The 19,618-nt window shown below is 42.7% G+C and overlaps 1 protein-coding gene across 1 annotated transcript; it reads left to right on the plus strand.

Annotated features, from left to right (window-relative positions):
• Positions 1–682: 682 nt before the first annotated feature.
• On the plus strand, positions 683–18,935 carry RRP1B (ribosomal RNA processing 1B). Its single transcript, XM_081003750.1, has 16 exons — positions 683–905; positions 1,315–1,397; positions 2,374–2,431; positions 4,045–4,130; positions 4,678–4,739; positions 6,757–6,886; positions 7,692–7,756; positions 8,250–8,413; positions 8,866–8,957; positions 9,672–9,769; positions 9,955–9,974; positions 10,960–11,085; positions 12,974–13,695; positions 14,772–14,906; positions 15,625–15,691; positions 17,474–18,935. The coding sequence occupies exons 1-16, from the start codon at positions 758–760 to the stop codon at positions 17,665–17,667; spliced, it is 2,250 nt and encodes a 749-aa protein (XP_080859876.1). The 5' UTR covers positions 683–757; the 3' UTR covers positions 17,668–18,935.
• The last annotated feature ends 683 nt before the right edge of the window (positions 18,936–19,618 follow it).

Raw genomic sequence — 19,618 nt, forward strand, 5'->3', positions numbered from 1 at the left:
GCCGAGAGGGGGGGGGTCTTGTCGCCTGGGCAGCCCATGGCCTCCATGCAGCATTGCCCGGGCTTGCTCCCCGGTGAGGTCACTTCGGTGCTGCTAACGTAGCGGTCTGACTTCACGCCCGGAAGCATACTCCAGTCCAGATTGTCCCTCGAAACAGACGGATGCCAGCATTGCAGTGGCTGATTCGAGTGTGGCGTTGATTGCACCTGTCACGTCACCCCTACTTGCTCGCCTTGAACAAAAACGCCCTCAACCTTTTCGCAAAGGTAAAACCATGACTTCGGTGGGAATAAGGCTGCAATCCTACACCCGCTGGGGCAATGCCTCATCGAACTCAATGGAGGAGATTTCTGTGTATCGATGTGTATGGGACCTGGGAGTAGGTCCCATAGCATGCTTTTTTGATATTGGATTATTTTTTTCCTGTTTGTTGACCGTGTATTTTTAATTTGCTCGTATTGTCGTTCACAACTTGGGTATAAAGAAGAGGGCATATTAAACGCCCTATGTGACTGGGTAGGGTAGCACGCTGCGCCACTCGCTGCCTCGAGCGCCACGCGCCGCCTTGCCCCCTCCGCTATGCCCCGCCCCTTTCTCTCCAGCGGCCGAATTGGCGGGCTCGCGCCTTTCTGCGCCTGTGGGTCTGCGACGGAGCAGCGGCTGTTGACGTCATCCGCAGGCGTCGGAGAGGCTGCCCGGGCTCGGCCCACGTAGGGCGGCGCGTTACCTTTCTCTCTCTCTCCGTGGTGGGGGTGTCATGGCTCCCGCCGCCGCCGCCGCCGCCGCCGCGCAGCCTCCGGAGGTTCAGTTCGCACAGAGGCTGGCCGCGAACGAGAAGCGAGTTCGGGACCGGGCGCTGAAGAAGCTGCGCGGCTACCTCGCTCTCCGGACTCGGAGCCCGGCGAGTAAGAGCGGGGAAGGAGGGATGCGGGGGAAGCACGTGGCGCTGGTGGGGCAGAGCAGCCGGGCGCCCCGGGTTGCTGGAGCGGCGGAGAGGGCAGCGCGTGGGGCAGAAGAGCAGCCGCCCGAAGCAGCGACAGGACTGAGGAGGGAAAGGCGGGCGTGGGGTTGAGCGGGCACATGGCCGCCGGGACGTGAGGTGCTTGCAACCGGGCTCTGCTTCTCAGGTACCGTGTGAACTACTGAGGGTCGGTGGGATAAGCGAGTGTGGAGTCATGGTACGGTTGAAGGGGAGGCGCCGCTCTTCATGGGCAAATGGGCTCCCGTTATCTCTAGGGGTAGGGGCTTTTGTAGGACAGGCTGGGGAAACCTGCCTCCTTTTCTCTAATACGCAGTTTACTTCTGTTGCTCTAGGTACCTTTAGCCAGGAAGAATGGCTGAAAATATGGAAAGGACTGTTCTACTGCATGTGGATGCAGGATAAACCCCTGCTTCAGGTATGTACAATCTGTGTAAGGATGTACAGTGGTGCCCCGCAAGACGAATGCCTCGCAAGACGGAAAACCCGCTAGACGAAAGGGTTTTCCATTTTCAATGCGCTTCGCAGGACGAATTTCCCTATGGGCTTGCTTTGCAAGACGAAAATGTCTTGCGAGTCTTGAGATTTTTTTTTCGCTCCCCCCCCCCTTTATCTAAGCCGCTAAGCCTTTAATAGCCTTTTAGCAGCTAAGCTGCTAAGCCGATAAACCTTTAATAGCCGCTAACCGCTAATAGCGCTAATCCGTTAAGCCGCTAATAGGGTTGCTTCGCAAGACGAAAAAACCGCTAGATGAAGACACTCGCGGAACAGATTAATTTCGTCTTGCGAGGCACCACTGTATTGCCGTGATATTGCCTATGGAGCAGTTGTCTGTGGACCTTGCCTGCTCCACCCTCGGGAGCACAGTGTAATGGCTGGAGGGGACACTGTGCCCCTTCTTCATCATGCACTGACGTTGTTTATGCTTTTATTCATGTATTTTCCCCCTCTGGCATGTTACAGTATATGGGGGTAACAAAATACCCAATGTTCAGTTGGAATTTGGAGGTGATTTTTTTGTCCCCATAATAACATGAAAGACAATTGTACAGGGTGAGGAGTGTGGTAAGTAAATAGTCAGTGGTTGAAATTTGGAGACATGTCTGCTACTGTACAGGTAGCACAGAAGACTGTTGTAGGTCTGTCTCTGACCAAATTCTGCGTTGAAATGTCCACCCTGTTTTGGGTAAGGTTCTTCGTTTGTCTACTATTTCAGACCAACTGTGATAATATAGTTTGACCTTATTGGTCAAATTATCAAATAATCTTTTCTTTGTTTGGGGGAGTTTAGAGAACAGTTTCAGTGTTTGGGAGTGAGGGGGTAGTTTCTGAAAAGGAAAAATGGAATCTACTCTTGGAACGTTGTATACTAAAAAAATTCCTTTCATTTTTAGGAGGAGTTATCGAACAATATAGCACAACTTACCCATGTAATAGAGAATATAGATGCTTGTAAGTTATTTTTATTTTTTACTTTTATTATATGTTCAGGGGTTTCCAGCCAAGTTTGTTTGTTATGCTTATTAGTATATAAAAAAAGAATTGATGTCCTGAAGCATTGTGTCTTCATTTTCTATGAAAACCACATGAATAGCCCATGATTAATTTTTTTTGAGGGCAGTGTTTGGGCAGCCACTGTTTGCTGCAGAATTGCATACCTTACTACATATAAGAGGCTCTATTGGTCACAAGGTGAAATTCTTACGCATCATCAAGACTCCTGTAGAACTCATCAATGCGGGCAGCTATACTTAACCATAGAATTCAGCTGAAACATGTGGAATGCTAGGTCAGACATTCTCTCCATCTGTACTGAGCAGTTCTGAGAAGTAACTGGAATAACATGTGAATAGGTCCTGTGTATGTTTCTGTTGGGAGAATAAAATGTCAGCTCCCTCTGGATAAATCTTGGAAAATTAGGCCTTGGGGAGTAGGTTGGATTTGATGGGTTGGATTTGATCCTTGCCAACCCCTTCAGGTTTTTTGCTTCAGCAGCACACTGATGGCTTTGTGCTTCCTTCACTTATTGAGAACAGAGAGATAATTAACTACCATTGTTCACATTTGGAGTTGTCTTAATTGTCCTTCACATGTGAAAATAGATAGAATCCTGCTGGCCACATCTAGTCCAGCATCCTGCTCTCACAGTGGCCAGCCAGATGCCTCTGAGAAGCCTATAAGTAGGGCCTGACTGCAGAAGTGCTCTCCCCAGAAGTGCTCTCCTGAATCCCAGGAACTTGTATTCAGCAACATACTGCCTCTAACACTAGAGGCAGCATAACCAGCCATCATGGCTAGGGGGCATTTGTAGCCTTATCTTTCATGAATTGATATTAAATCCTCTTTTCAAGCCATCTGAGTTGGTGGTTGTGATTACATCTTGTGAAAACAGTTCTACAGTAGCTACTATTTATTTGTTTATTTATCATTTTCTGTATAAATTTTAAGGTGATGTAAAGAATGCAATAAGAACAGTTTAAAACAATACAGAAAATAGTGGATAAAAATAAATGCAAAATAGACACCAGTGACAGATGCCTATTCACCCTGCTGGGAAAGTGTCATAACAAAGTTGTCTTCAGTTGTTTCTGGAAAGTGCAAATAGTGGGCACCTGTCATATTGCTACAGGAATGCTGTTCCACAAAACACACTAAAAGCCTGCATTACTGTGGAGCAAGCTTCTGAAATCTTTGGAACTTGTAGGAAAATCTCTTCTGCAGACTGCAATGACCAACTTGGGTAGATAGAGGATAAAGCCATCTGTCAAGTACACATTATGTGAAGAAGTACTATCTTTTGTCTCTGCTGAATCGTCTAACATTCCGCTTCATTGGGTGGTCTCACTTTTTGTATTATGAGAGAGAGAAATTATCCAATTTTATCACATTGCACTTTTTTTTTTCACCTCTTATGCATTCCCCACCTTACAGTACTCGTATTTCTTTTAAACTGCAAGCTTCAGCTTTATATTTCCCCTCTACATTTATAAAAGGTGTAGTGAAAATGTTTTGAACTAACACAGCTTGTATGGAACTTTAAAGCTGCTTTATTTATTTCACTGCAGGGCATTTGTTCATTCAGACTTTCTGGCAGACCATGAACCGTGAGTGGAATGGAATAGACAACCTGCGCTTAGATAAATTTTACATGGTAAAAGCTGTTTCTTAAACTGTGTTTTAAAGGGGCATAATCAGTGGGGTGGGGTGAAAAATCTTCCAATTTTTGGATTGCACTGTTTCATAAAATTAGGTAGTAGCATAATGAATGAACACAACACAACACAAGTAAGATTCAGCAATGGGAATAGATAGAGAACTCTTCAAATGTAAAGTTAGAATTCACATTTTTAAACCAGAGTGGGGAGACGTGAACATGTCATGTTTAATCTTTACTGTTGTGTGCTGGGGGATTTTGGTGTTATGGAGAAACCTTGCATGAGTTCTGCAGTCCCACCATACTTCCGTAATCCATTTAGCATCAAGAGAAGACTTTAAATTTCTATATGTGAAGTTACATTCTTACAAAAACAGGAAAATTGGCTATAATCCTATAAGTGCTGATTTCAGGGTAAAGCCGAATCGAAACAGTAGGTCTTATAGACATGTATAAGGTTGCATGGATGGTTAAGATGTTTGTCAACAAAGTGATGATTTCCTATCAATTGAAACATGATGGGATGTATCTTTTTCTAACCTAGTTGATCCGCATGGTGCTGAGACAGTCCTTTGAAGTACTGAAAAGAAATGGATGGAATGAAAGGTAGGTGGCGCCTCTGGGGAGTGTGTGTGCACACGTTTGTTTGTGTGTGTGAGAGAGAGAGAGAGAGACTAAAACTACTCTTGCTCACTCTAAATCTATTGATGAGTTACCAATAATTTTTCTTTCACAATCCCTGATAAGCATTATAGAAGCATAGAATTGTGGAGTTGGAAGGGACCCTGAGGATCATCTAGTCCAGCCCCCTGTAATGCAGGAATATGTAGCTGTCCCATATGGGGATCAAACCTATAACCTGGGCATTTTTGGCACCAAGCTGTAACCAGCTGAGCTATCCAGGCTGACGTAATGGGCCTCATCCCAAAAGCTCATATTGTGCTCACTTCCTTTATACATATTTTTCTGCAAATCTGGTTTTGTATTCCAAGCAGCAATTCTAAGATAAATTGAACACATATGTGACATATTTCCGGGTAGACGTATATTAACGGCAGTGTTAAAACTTGTACTACAGCCATAAATTGAATAGCAATAGTAAGAATACTTCACTGGGGATTATTCCTAAGTAAACATCCATAGAGTTAGACCTATATAAAGTGCTGTATAAAGTAGCAATACAATAATAATAAAAATGTTCTTATAATTAAATTTCAGTGGTTCTGCTATTATTTTCTCCCACACACTTGCATCCTGCCTACAGTGCACACAATAAATTCTGTTGCTGAAGAAAAAAGAGGCACATGGCCTATTTGTTAAAAAGGCCTCGATGCAATCCACTAGAAATACCAGATTGTGTTCCTAGAAGAAAATAAAGGTTTGAGTAGAGGTTCAGTAGATTAATTGCACCGTGAGAAAAGTTAGGAATTGTTTAATAGTTAAAATCTGTATTGTATCTATTTCCAATCTATAGAAAATCTGCATTGCTTAGGTGAGATTCCCATGAATCCTGTGCAAGTTGTGTCAGCTGTGCAACTTATACCAATGTACATATTTGCTTGACCAAAATAATTAATGGCCACTGAAAATTTTGGATTTTGAAGTCCTACCATCTTATATCCAGTGAATTGCTATAAGTAAGTTGTCAGGGAACTGCCATCAGCTCAGAGGCGGGAGGTGGAAGTGCAGTTGGTTTACAGCGAGCCGCCGAAGATCACCGAGCCGGAGCAAAGCGGGGGGGAGACAGGTCCCCCTTTGCCCACGCCCTCTCTGCGCAGAGAGAAGAGGCGTAGGATGGGGGTCAAAAGACTGCTCTGCTGGGGAGAGTTTAAGGACCGCCCACTCCCAGATTCTGCTAGCGACTGAGCAGACATGGAATTGAGACGTTCTGCATTGTGAATGTTTTGGACAGATAATAAAGCCTTGAAAAGACCAGTGGGAGTCTTGCCTGTTCGCTCTTGAGCACCCATGCTGGCATTCATAACATAAGTGTCCCATTGGCGTAAGGGTTCAGTGGGACACCTCTGCTGCCACCATGCCCCCTAAATCTGTTGTGGGGTTCCCCCGAACCCTTCAGAGCAGATTGTGGATGGTGTGGGGCAGTCCTGTTGCACAAGCTGGAAACCTTTATACTGCATTGGATACAAACAAAAGTTTAGAGCTATGTTTCCCAAACTTGGGGTTCCAGCTGTTTTGGGGACTACAGTTCCCATCAACCCTAACCTCTGGTCCTGCTAGCTAGGGATGATGGGAGTTGTAGTCCCAAAACTGGAGACCCACATTTGGGAAACACTGGTTTAGGGGCTTAGTGCAAAATTCTAGAATATCTCTGCAATTTTAAATTGCGTATTACTGACATCACACAGTTTTTTATATGTTAAGGTATTAAAACAAGCTTTCATCAAAGGATTTGTTGGGAGAGGGTAAACTTGCTGGAACTCTCACCCTGGTAAATCACTTAGAGAAGAAAATATCTGATTCACGCTGTTGCTCTATTTCAGTGGATCAGATTGTTTTGTTTCAAAAGCAGTGGCCACTCTTTTGGAACTGATGCAATGTCATATGACGTTACACAGATGAATGGACCATGCTTTATTTTCTCCCCGCCCCGCTTTTCATCCAGTTTTACTGAGCCATTTCTGAACCTCCTAATGAAGGAGGTTATTCATCCAGACAGCAAGGCTCCTGTTGGGATAAAATTGCATTTTATTGACATCTATCTGGAAGAATTGGCTAAAGTTGGTGCTAAAGAGGTAGGAAACAAAACATCTCTGTGTATTGCTGTGCAATCTAGCAAGTCTCCCTAAAATATATGCTTAAAACGAGTGCTGTTAATGTCTTCGCCTAGGAAGGATATTAAAGTCAAGTTTACTCTGTGTGTGTTTGCTTAGGTTGGGCACACTATCTAATTGATTGTTGTTGTTGTAGCACTATATAAACATATAAAATTTGAAAATTTTGGTTAATGCTAATAAAAGCAAATCCTCACCATGGAGCAATTGTGAATTGCAGATTTGCTCAACTTTTTATGTTACCTAAAATGTAAAATGTCTTCCTTAAATACAGGGGAAATAACTAGACTTTATATAATGCTTCCCATCTGACATTACAAAGGGGTGTCAGTAATATCATCATGATATGTGTTTCCATCTTTTTGAAATTGGTCAGGCTATATCAAAAGGAAACAAAATAATCCATAATAATGACAACCTTAACAGATGATAGGATAATACATCATGTCAAATCCTGACAGCATTTCAGTTGGTTACACAGTAATTCATAAATATATATTTAGAAATAAAATATATTTTCTCCTTGTATTTCTATTGTTGTAGGCTATCGTATTTGTTTTAGCCAGCCTGTGTTAGTATCTGTTTGGCAAGAGAGAGCTTATCTTCTATGATATATTTACCCCAACTGTAAAATGCTTCTTTCCCCCTGAGTCCTAGCTCTTTTCAAGGAACCTTGGGAATATTCAGAATGGGAAATTTCCCATCTCTTTGAGTAGAATTGGAATAGGTTGATGTTGAACTAACCATGTATTTTATTTTTTTGCAGCTCACTGCAGACCAGAATCTCAAATTTATAGAACCATTCTGCAAAATCGTTGCCAAGACCAAGGAGTATGTTATATAGCTATGTTTTGCTACTTGTATTGACTCTGAAGTTAAAGGGTTGTCGGGGGGGGGGCGTTCTTCTTAAATAGTAGATAATGTCTGGATAGACTCGCAGAGCATAATTAAAACAGAAGAAGCGAGATAGTGAAATGTTCAGTTTGTGAAGCAACCCTTTCTTTTGTGTGCCTTGAAATGAAAGTGTGTAGCTATGGGAACTGCATGAGTTTCTTTTGTACTGATGATAAAAAAGCTAGTTCCTGATCCTCGGGTGCTACTATGGTGATATTGAAGAAAACCCTGGGCGAATCCAAAGACAGCAGCTTCTGATTCACAATCTATGTGACTGACTTATTGGTAGTTCTTTTATTTACTCTTTGCAAATGGCATACAATTTTTTCAATTTTCATGGGTTAGTTTTTGATAGATTGGAAAGAGGGTCCATAAAATGGAATGCTTTTGTGATGCTCCTTTTTTCCCCCCTTCCCCCTTAATGGTTCAGTCATCTTTTGCTGCAAGTCATAATCCGTGGCATCTTTGAAACCATTGTTGATCAGTCCCCGTTTGCTATAGAAGATTTAATGAAAGAACTGAAAGCAGGGAGCGATGATGACTTATCGGAAGAAGATGAAAGTAATGAAGGAGAGAACGAGCCAGTCGTCAAAGGTATGAGCCTGGCACAGTAATAACTGGAACGTCTAGAATGGATTCCTGTCATGTCTTCTGCTTTGAAAACTTCAACTCAGAATGCAACCATCTGCTTACTAGTAAAAGTGAGCTCATGGGAGCATGTGACACCTGTGGGAGTGCTCTTTCCTAGCCCCACCTAGAGATACCAGGGATTGAACCTAGAACCCTATGTGTGCAAAGCTTATTATTCAAATTTCCCCACCTTTCTGGCCACTGTTTTAACATGATACATGTGTCCTTCCACTGAGGGTAAAGGGAGATTGTGTGTGCATGCACGCACATTGTCCTTAAGGTGCTGGTGTGCAACATCTAACAGCTTGCATAAAGCATCTCTCCTTTATGTTGATGGCAGCTTCACTGACCTTAGTGAAGGCTGTTATGGATTTCACATTTGGTGCCCTGTAAAACGTGTTGCTTTTATCCTGCAGGCACAGACTTGCCAAGCAAACATTCCCTAGATTCAGAGGCACCAGACAACCTTTTAGAAGATGCGGATGATAACATTGGGCCTGTTCTCCAGGTGGGTATTGAGTTTGACAACATACTAATTTCTGTAGGGTCTGAGCACTAGGGATTGCCTTGTTAAATCTGATTAAGTTCGATGGCTGCTCTCTTATAAATGAAAAGCTCTCGCAAACAATATTTAACTAGCCTAATGATCTTTTTTTCTTTGAAAACTGGTAGAAGACCATTTTTATTGTCTTGCTTGATTTAAATGTAGATCAAATTGCTGGTTCTCGAAGTGCAGGACCTGGAACACAAGTGAATGTTGTGCAGTTTTGTGAGGGTTGGACTCACAAGATTTCCTGAAGTGTGGTTCCTATTGGGATTTATGAAAGTGAGGCCTGACAGCTGTAGGATCAGTAACCAAAGGCCTGAGGATGTGAAGGAGCATGGCTGAGAGAATGAGTGTACTTGGACTGGTGGGGAAGAAGCACAGGGACAGAGCTGGACAGAGATGCTCCACTGGGCAGGCATAGGCAAACTCGGCCCTCCAGATGTTTTGGGACTACAACTCCCATAATCCCTAGCTAACAGGACCAGTGGTCAGCGATGATGGGAATCGTGGTCTCAAAAAATCTGGAAGGCCGAGTTTGCCTATGCCTGCCATTGGGGTTTTCCAATTTGGAGTAAGTACAAAATCAGTAAATTAGTGTCTTAAGTGGTTCTGCGCTAAATGATTGAATGCAGCTGATCTGTGTTGCTGTAATGCCTTCCTCTTTTATGTTTACAGTTTGATTATAAAACTGTTGGCGACACACTGTTTGAATTGGCCAGCAGAAAAAACACACCTGCTTATAACAGAAAGTGTCTGTACAAAGTGGTGAAAAAGTAAGTTCCTATGTAATAAATGTTCTTTCTGATTGTGCTGACTTACCTGATTATCCTCTCTTTCCTTTCACTTTCTGGATTCCCAACACCCGGCCCTTTTATCTTTTGCTTCCCCATAGTGCCTGTCAGCTCTTCCTTTTTGGGTGTAACTGAGACAACATAATTCCTTTCCACTTATTTTTCAGGTTCCAAAATCTTGCAGAAGGTGAGGCTTCAAGAACATCTGCTACTGTTTCGTTTCCATGAAGAATTGTACAGTAGCATAGGAAAGAAAATACAGTCATTTTACATTTGCAACAGATATCTTATGTGCACCTGAAAGGGCTTCTTTTGGGGACATTTATATCACCTCTTATAGAATTATAGAGTTGGAAGGGATCATGAGGGTCATCTAGTCCAACCTCCATCATAACCTACTGGAAAATTGGTTGTATCCTAACATTAGTCACACTTGGAGCTGACCCATTGAAATAAATGGATGGGACTAACTTTGGTCTGTTTATCTTAATGAGTAGAACTTAGCTAGATATATCTGTGTCCAGTATCGCATGACGCTCTAAAGCAGGGGTACGGGGACCTGTGGCCCTCCAAGTGTTGGACACCAACTCTCATCCTCCTTGGGATGATGGGGGCTGGAGACCACACATTCCCCATCCCTGCTCTTAAAGAAGCATAGACAGCCTGCAGCCTCATAACCACATGCGGCTCTCTGCTCAATTGGAAGTGGGTGGTAAATAAAGGAGGAATGGATTGGGGTGTGAGTGGAAGGGGCTGACTTAAAGGAAGAGGGTGGCAGAAAGAGAGGGAAGGGGTGCCCACCCAATCTTTGCTTCAGCCCTTCCAATTACCATCATGTAGACACTGATAGATAAGCCCCAAAGGTTGCCCGTTCCTGCCTTTGGGGAGGTGTGATAAGGTCTTGCCCTTCTCTTTGAATGAACAGTTTGTTCTGCTTGGCATTTAAGATAATGGAGAAAGATACACACCAGAACAGCTGTCACCAGTCTGGCTGACTCCAGATGCTGATTGGGGCTGATGGGAGGTGCAGTCTGACAACATCTGGAGGCCACCAAGTTGGTGATGGCTGGACTAAAGTATAGGTAGAGAAAAGAGAGTGTTGTGTGGGTGAAGGACCTCTGAGCCACTATTTGCTTGGGGGAAACTCACACTCCAGTGTTCTCTCACTTCAGGGACCTTTCCACAGGATGACTTCCCTGAAGACGTTTCTACAGATGAAGATGATGATACCTTCAGCAGGAGGAAGTGGAAAAGGAAATCTGGCAAACCCTTGGATAAAACACAACCAGAAAAAGAAGGTGAGGTTGTTACCAGTATGTAATATCCTAACTTAGCCTGCAATCCCATACAAACTTTGCTGGGAGGGTAAACCCTATGGAACTCAGAAGGACTTCCATGTAGAATCATAGAATGGTAGAGTTGGAAGGGACTCCGAAGGTTATCTAGTCCAACACCCTGCAATGCTGTAATCCCAATACATGGTCCCCCATCCAATTTGAAACGATTCTGGACCCTGCTTAGCTTTGCAAATGTGCTAGCAGTTTTATTGTTGTGCCACTAGGAGGAAAACACCTGGAGATGAACCGAGGGCCTTGTTGTAGGATTGCACTTTTAAGCGTCTTTTGTTTTACTTTCTTTAAGTAACTGACCAACTCTAACTGAACTTCACTATGATAATAAATTGTCTCTGCTGGAAATTAGAAATAGCTGTTGCTGTTGGAGTATTAGCCGGAAGGGAGTGGAAGCTTTGCAGTGGCCTCAAGTTTTGTTTGTGTATTTAAAAGCATTTATATACCCCTGGCGAGTAAAAATCCTAAAGCAGTTTACAGAGTTCAGAAATATATTGAAATCATATCTTAGACAAAGCAAATGCCACAGATAATAATCAAAAATACAAGATGACGACAGAAGACTTGGGAAGTCTTGATTGTGTTACAAATCAAGCACTCTCAATAGGATTTCTGCATGCTGTGCTCGCAGTGTTGAATCAATAGGCTGGCCAGCCTTTTCCCTCCAGACTCTGGACATTTTGAAATGGGACTCAGCCAAATTCTCCTGACTCTCCTGTGAAACGGCAGACAGTGCTATTTTGTATTTCTTTTCATCTCTTTATTTGTAACTTTTGTCTTTTTCTTAGATATATGTGTGTATATTTTATATTTTTGTGTGCGTATCGTTTTGATTGATGTAACGTTCAATTAAACTGAAAGTAAATTAACAGAGGGTGGCTGGAACTAATGTTAACTGCCAGGGAAAGCCTGAACATTTAGGCCTTTCTGCATGAACGTAACCTTGTTTAGACACTCTCCCCTAACACAATTTACAGCAGCCATATGTCGAGGAGAGTGGGTCCATATACCCAGTATTCTGCCTTTTCAGGTCCTGTTCCTGCCAACCTTCCACACATTGAGGCGCAGAAGATTTGAAGCAATCAGCATTCTAAATCATGCAGGAAGCCTACATACATAGAACTGACTCCTTAATTCACACACACCTTCCCCTCCCCCCACATATGCACACATGGTAATGAGGGCATAGGAACAGAGCTGGTGAGTGTGGCTCTGATCTTCCCCTCAATGTGATCCAAATCCTGGGGGGCGGGCGGTTATCTGAACAGGGCTTATTAAAATATCTAACATGAAAATCAATGACAATACAGTGGTACCTCGATTTTCGAAAGTAATCCATTCCGGAAGTCCATTTGAGTTCCGAAATGTTCGAAAATGAAAGCAGAAGCCTCAGTAAGGAAGCCATGTTTCCTGTTCTACTTCCAAGGTGCGTTAGAAAACCAAGGCATTTACATCCGGGTTTTCGGCATTCTAGTTCCGAAACATTTGACTATGGAGGCATTCGAAAACTGAGGTGGTACTGTAGTTGTTCTCATCAGCTCTGTTAACAACAAATACTGTACAGTAATAGTATAGCAGCTGCCCTGTTGTGGACAGATCAATGGCTCATCTTGTTTCGCATTCTGTTTTCCAACAGTGACTAGAGCAGTACCTCTGGGACACGCAGAAGCTGGGTCTAATAGTAGTATCCATTCCTCGATTACTAATCACTCTCCCCAGGAGATGGGGCCACCCACTCTTTCTTCAGGTGTAGAGCCCCCTTCCCAGGAAGAGAGATAGGCTGCTGCTCGACAGCCTCTTCTTTGAATTTAAAAGCTTATTTATTTTTTCTTTACAGTTCGTGCTAGAAACATAAAAAATGATATTGAGGAAGAGGAGGAGAGCCCAGGGCCACAGAAGAAAAAGAAGAAGCGAAAGAGGAAGTCCAGCCAGATGGTTGACTTCGGTATAGCTGCTGAATGTAATGAGAAGGGACTGGTCCCTGAGGAAGGATCCAAAGAGCCAAACCAGGACAGTGAATCATTAAATAGTAAGAAAAGACCAAAGAAGTCTTTAAGCATGGAGGTCAGTGAAATGGATTCTTCAGCCGCACCCGCTGTAGGTATCAGTGGTGATTCTGTGCTGGAGAACTTGACTTGTTTGGTAAACAGCATAAAGAAACAGCCCAAGAAGAAAAATGGCCGCCTGCGGAAAGTCCCTATAGAATTCACCCATCAAAATGGACAGGCTTATATAAGTACCGAGGAAGATCCCAGCCACTGTGCTGCAGTATCCTGTGGTAGCAAAGCAATTAAGAAGAAACGGAAAGCAGGGACTGGCGTGATATCTGGGAGCAGTTTTTCTGAAGAGGCTGTTGAGCAGCCCAAAAAGGAAAACTTGGCAGAATCTGGATGCACAGTGCTCCGAAAAGTTAAATTGAGGAAAAAACAAAATTTGGTCAAGATTAGGGGTTCCAAGCAGAAAATAATCAGCCTGAAAAAGAAAAAGAAAATCAAGGAAGTCCTAAGTTCCATGGAAGAAGCTGTAACTGAAGTTGAAAACAAAAAGAGCAAAAGCAGTGTAAGTAGGTCTGTCCTGCAACTTACAATGTCTGGTTCCACCTCAGCTTGGGGAGCAGGTTGCGGAGGACTCTCTGGCCACAATAAACATTCTATTGGGCTGCATTTTCTGATGTTCTGCTTTACAGGTAGCACCAGATCTGTGTACTTTTGCCTCAGACAGCTATATTTCCAACCATAGCTTTCAACATTTCCCTTTTTTTAAGGGAAATACCCTTATTCCGAATAGGATTCCTTGCAAGAAAAGGGAAAAGTTGACAGCTATGTTTCCAACACAGATCGTACTGCTTCTATTTGGAGAGAATGTATATAATGGATGGTTTTACTAGTAAAACAGGTGACCAGATAGAAGCTAAAGAAGAAAATCAATCCCCAAATCCCATGTGTTGTTGTTTTTTAAAATCTATTTTCTGAAACTAAGAAGTGAAAGCTTTGACAGTTTAAGATTAGACAAGCAAAGGCCTCACTACCTGTATTTCCATGACATTATTTAAATTCTGTACACCTGGTCTGATTGCTGTTGGCCAGTTTAATGGATTTTCTCGTACTAATGCAAACATCCTCTTGTCTTTCCAGATGAAGTCATGCAGTTTCAGTGCGTGACTTGTCTAATGTTTGTGGTCTTAAAGGTTGGGGGCGATATGTGATCTAGCTGTACAAAAAGGAGTGGAAGTCATGGACATTTTGCAGTGTATATAGACTATGTTGTATGCCCATGGTTTGCTAACAAGGTTCCTGTGAGCACCAGTAGACCTAGTGCCTCCTACGTTGCCTGCAAAAGGCCCCTCATAAATAGCCCCTCAGCGCATGAGAAACTGCTCTGGCTCAGCCTTTTTTTACATTCAACACATCCCCATTTAATACAGTAGTGGTGAGATGGAGCAGGGACTGAGCCACTGCTGCTTACCAGAAGGAGAGGAGAAGCAGTTGGCTCAGCTGGGTGCAGGTGCATCAGCAGGAGCTAGTCCAGCGCTCTTGCCGGACCATTTCCACCAAGGCCCCTGGTGCTGTTCGGCATCATATTACTGTGTCCAGACTCTGCTAATTGATCTCTGCTGCTCTTTTCTCTCCCTGCAGGAAACAGGTGGCGCTGCTGTGCTGCTAAGGAACAAGAAGGCAAAGACTGGAAATGATTTTGTGAAATTTGAAAAGACAACTCTACCAAAGCCAGTGTTCTTTAGAAAAGCTAAAGGCAGCATTTCCCCCATGCAGGTATAGTGACAAAGGTGCTATAATTTGCAGCTAAAGCAGGGGCAGGGAGCCCATTTCAGCGCAAGCACCACATTCCCTTCAGGGCAACCTTTCAGGGACCACATGCCAGAGGTGTGGAGAGCGGTTGTGTGAGGAAAGACCTGACATGCTCTCTTGCGTGAAAATTTTGGAGGCTTGCATGCCATGCTTGCTATCTCCTAACAAACTTTAGGCATAGAATTTTCAGAATTTTTTGTCTCTGCGAGCCAAACTGCATGTGACCACATTAACTGTGTATTTGTATTTGAGGAGCAGATTTTTAATATTTTTTTTCAGGCACATAGCATCAGCTTGCAGTGAGGGGTGGTAATTATTGGGATCCCATACTGCAATTGCAATTAGGGAAAAATATCCCACTGGCCCTATTGGACCTTTTCCCCAAAGCCTATTGGTCACACCTAGGTGTCTGCAAAGTATATTCAGTAGGAATTGTATTTATATATTAAAATGTTTTCCTGTACAAAACACACCAGAACTTAAGTGAATATTTTATACTGCACAAAACTGCAAATATTTCAGTCTTTCAGAAACTAAACTACCGATGATGATGATGATAATTAACTGTGTTTTTGGGAAGCACTTCAGATATCAGAGAGACACAAAAAGTGTTTTAATAAAGGGAAGGGTTTAACTGGTCCAAAAACACAAGTTTATCTGCCATTTTAATCTCTCTTTGTAGTTAAGCAAGCTGCAATCTTCCAACTCCAAAAAGGTCACCTTTGGACTGAGTAAAAACATGACTGCTGGTAAGTTCAAAATGACTTCAAACCTTGTTGCTTCTCTGAAAACAGGCAGGTAAAACAGTGGAAGGTTTGATGCAGTTTTAAATAGCAGTTGCTAAATGTTGCCCGTGCATGTAATTGTGGTAAGAATTTACTTCTACGCCAGCTGTTTATTGCCCAGGTGAAGGAACATCTTTTAAATAAAACACAGAACCAAGAGGAAAATGGCATGCATGGCTCCATTCCGAGGTCAACTTCCCAATATTTACCTTGGGTGCCCCAAGCCATTTGGCCTCAACTATCACACTTTAACCCAGTTGCCTTAGCCATCAGGCTTTCAGTAGTGGCTAGAGACATTCCAATCCCATATCTTACTTCCCTTTCCCCAAAACATCTGGAGGAGCTTCAAGGAGATGCTGGATTTACATCCTACTGTTAACTCAAAACAGACATAGCAAAACATACTGGCTGGCTAGTCACTTTTAGGGTTAGATAAGATTACATGTTTATAGCTTAACAAGCATGAGGGTTGCAAAATGCAGGCACACAGGAATTGTTGACTGATGCATTCTGTCCAAAGGTTAAATGCATTTAATATTGAAACAAAGACAAAATCCATATCTAACGTCTTAATCAACTACCAAAAATGTGCCTCATTGTGATTTATACACAGCTCTTTAGCACTGCCTTTTGTACCACACAGAGCAGTGTGCAACCATTAAAACACAACATTCCTTTAACAATATAAAACAAACCAATATAAAAATGAGGAGGTATCACAGTTAAAAGCTCCAAACCGATTTCGCCATGTGTAAAACATCAGCCTGGGAAGCAAAAAGCAAGAGTTTTCCCCAATCAGTGTGTGGGAGGGGTTCAAATGAACACCGCAAGTTGAGGTACGCCATAGCCTACCTGCAACCAGCAAGAAGGCTCTTCTCTTTCATTGTAACTTATCTTGTATCCACTATAGGTTTGACAAAGAGAAGGGCCTCTCCACCAGCCCTTAGGGCACAAGTAATCTAGTACAGTCATACCTTGGCTCCCGAACAGCGCAAACCCAGAAGTGAGTGTTCTGGTTTGTGAACGTTCTTGGGAACCCAAACGTCCAACGGGGCTTCTGCGGCTTCCGATTGGCTGCAGGAGTTTCCTGCAGTCCTTCAGAAGCCACACTTTGGTTTTCGAACGTTTTGGAAGTCGAACAGGCTTCCGGGACGTATTCCGTTTGACTTCCAAGGTACGACTGTACAATTGTCAAACAGGTTTATGGAAGAAGAGGGAAGAAGCTGTTGTCTGTGACACCACTGAGGTGGGAACAAACCTCTCATTAGATTCACCACCATCTGGGCTGAAAAGGAGATTTTGCCCCCCATATGAACTCTGTCCCTGAGCACATCAACAGCTAATAGTCATTAATGGCTATATATTCCCTGCGTATCAGAAACACCATGCCTCTGAACAGTAGTTGCTGGGGAACATGATTAAGAGAATAGTATTCTTGGTCTTATGTTCTGTTATGAGCATCCCATAGGCCTCTTGTTTTGCCATTGTGGGAAACAGGATGTTGGACCAGACACACCTTTAGGTCAGGCCCAGTTGACACATGTGGTCTGGCGTACCGAAGCAGACAGGCTCTTTGGTAATAAGTATAGAATACTTTTGGTCTGCAGTGTTCCATTTGTTCCCCCAGAATCTCTCTGGATTCCTTCTGTGCACAAACAGCTCTAGCAACCATCGAATGTTTGCACATGCTTGATAACAATATGATGCAATACACAAGTTTTTGCTTTTTAATCTTTCCTTTGGCAGAATTTAAGACGACAGACAAAAGTATCCTGGTCACCCCAGAGGGAGCCTCCCGGGTGGCTTTCAATCCTGAGCAAAAACCATCTCACGGGGTGCTGAAGTCCCCTGCCAGCTCTTCTGCAGAAGCAACACCTCAAATGAAGAAATCCCTTTTAATGCCAACTAAGAAAAGACCAACTGCTATTGACTTCTTCTAAGCCGATAAGGAGAGTAGTAGTTTTTGTACAGAACAGTCCAGTATAACCAGTTGCTTCTGGAGGTATTTTGGGAATCTTCCTTTTCAAGTTAATGGGATAGTATACATAAAGTTCTGATTGTGTGACCCTTGGTGCTGTCAACTGTAATAAGCACCTATTTGGCTGTACATTGAGACTGTTTTGTGTATGCTGTTAACAAAAGAAAGGTAATGGCACATGACCTTAGGGTTCCATTTATGGAGGCCCATCTTTTATTTTATTTTTGAAATAACCCTATCACATTGTGAATGAATGTGTACAGATTTGTTCTGAACTGTTGTTGCTTGCACTCTTTTAATCATTGGTTGTTGTTTTTCCTAGTGAAGAGGTTTTTGGCATTTATTGGCTTAATTCCATGGGAGCTAAGAAGTACACAACCCCTCTCACATGCTTCCTGTTCTGCTTTTCCTTCTTTCCCTTTCAAGCTATTTTCTCTTATCTTCCTACCAAAGGGTATGGATTAGAAATGGAATATCTGTGTTGAGGTGAACTTCTGTGGAACAACCGCTTGCACCTCAGTTGGGTAGCCCGCTGCCAACACACATCTCATTATTGTCTATAGCCCAAGTATTCCAGTTGACACATATTTCCTAAGCACTTGAAATAGCATTGTGGGCTACTTCAGATTTGCTTCTCCTTTTTGTGTAAGAAGGTATGGTGTGTGTTTGTGTGTGTTTTGTAAATTTTTGCATTTTTATAATGTTCTTATCCCTGGGCCCATGGATAAAGACTAGGTCTTAATTATTATCCTCCCTTCATTAAAAGGAGCTAGATTAGTATGGCCTTTATTTATATCTGAAAGCCTTAATGCCTTTTGACACAGGGTAAAGATGGTTTGGATAGTAAGGTGGCTTTGAAAGCAAGGCCATATTTTTAATCTGCAGTGTAAGTTTTAATGATGGTCATCTTACAGTATGCTAACATGATGGTGCCTATCTCCATTCTCCTGTTGATTTCTGTGCAAAACGATAAAATTTTTTGTACCAGATAATTTATTTACTGCAAGTTTTAGACTCTCAGTCCCTTTTTCTCAAATGCAGCATAGCACGAAGACATAGCCCAGGAAACATTGTGAACATTGACACTGGATCATGTGGGTCATTTTTTATTTTGATGAAGAGATCTTTGTGGTAATATTCTTTGTACTCCAGCTTCAGAATAAATGGGCAGTCACTTCAATTACTATCTCTCCACAGTGCTAATAAAATTTCAAGCTAATAATACTCTTACTGACTGTTTCACATGTCTCATGTGTTGTGCTGTGTTACTGTCCCCGTCTGTGGCTTGTGGTGTTGTTCTGAGCGTGCTTGGTGGTTGCTTTATCTCCTTGCAGTTTTAAATACTGTGATGTGACTTGGTTAAGACAGACATGCTTGAGTTTTGGAGATGTCTTGTATCTTGTGTTGTATATGGTCAATTAGCAAACTATAACGGAAGGCATACATCTTAAATAGAAGTATTAATATTGGTTCTTTAAATGGAGTTTAATATAAAAAAAGCAACAAATGTGGGGCACTGTGTTGGAAAACTACTTGTTGTGATAAGATAGTGGGGAAGTGGAACCAAAATAAGCCAGTGATTTACTTTCGTACAAGAATATGGACAGCAATAGTTGTATGTTCATTCTTAAGTTGGAGATGTTATAATTCTCCAGCTAGAAAGATGGAACTGTAAAGAGATTGGAGAAGAGTTTCTTTAATGCTCTGAACCTCAGGGCTTTGTGGTTGCCCTAACAGTCAAAAGATGGTTCTGTTACTGTCAGATGGCAGCGGTGGTTGCTCATGAGTAATCAGTCAGGACTCAGACCTGTCTTTTACAGGTTTTATTTTGGTGCAAGACTATTTACAGGGCAGAGCCACAAGTTCATGTCTGCCTCAATCGCTAGCAGAATCCGGGAGTGGTTGTTTCCAGG

Source organism: Podarcis pityusensis (assembly GCF_964106645.2).
Source record: "Podarcis pityusensis genome assembly, chromosome: 4".
Classification (NCBI taxonomy): Eukaryota; Metazoa; Chordata; class Lepidosauria; order Squamata; family Lacertidae; genus Podarcis; species Podarcis pityusensis.

Coding starts and splice junctions, on each gene's coding strand:
- RRP1B (XM_081003750.1), top strand. CDS start 758: ATGGCTCCCGCCGCCGCCGCCGCCGCCGCCGCGCAGCCTCCGGAGGTT. Junction 2,432..4,044: donor AATAGAGAATATAGATGCTT/GTAAGTTATTTT, acceptor ATTTCACTGCAG/GGCATTTGTTCATTCAGACT. Junction 14,907..15,624: donor GCAGCATTTCCCCCATGCAG/GTATAGTGACAA, acceptor CTCTCTTTGTAG/TTAAGCAAGCTGCAATCTTC.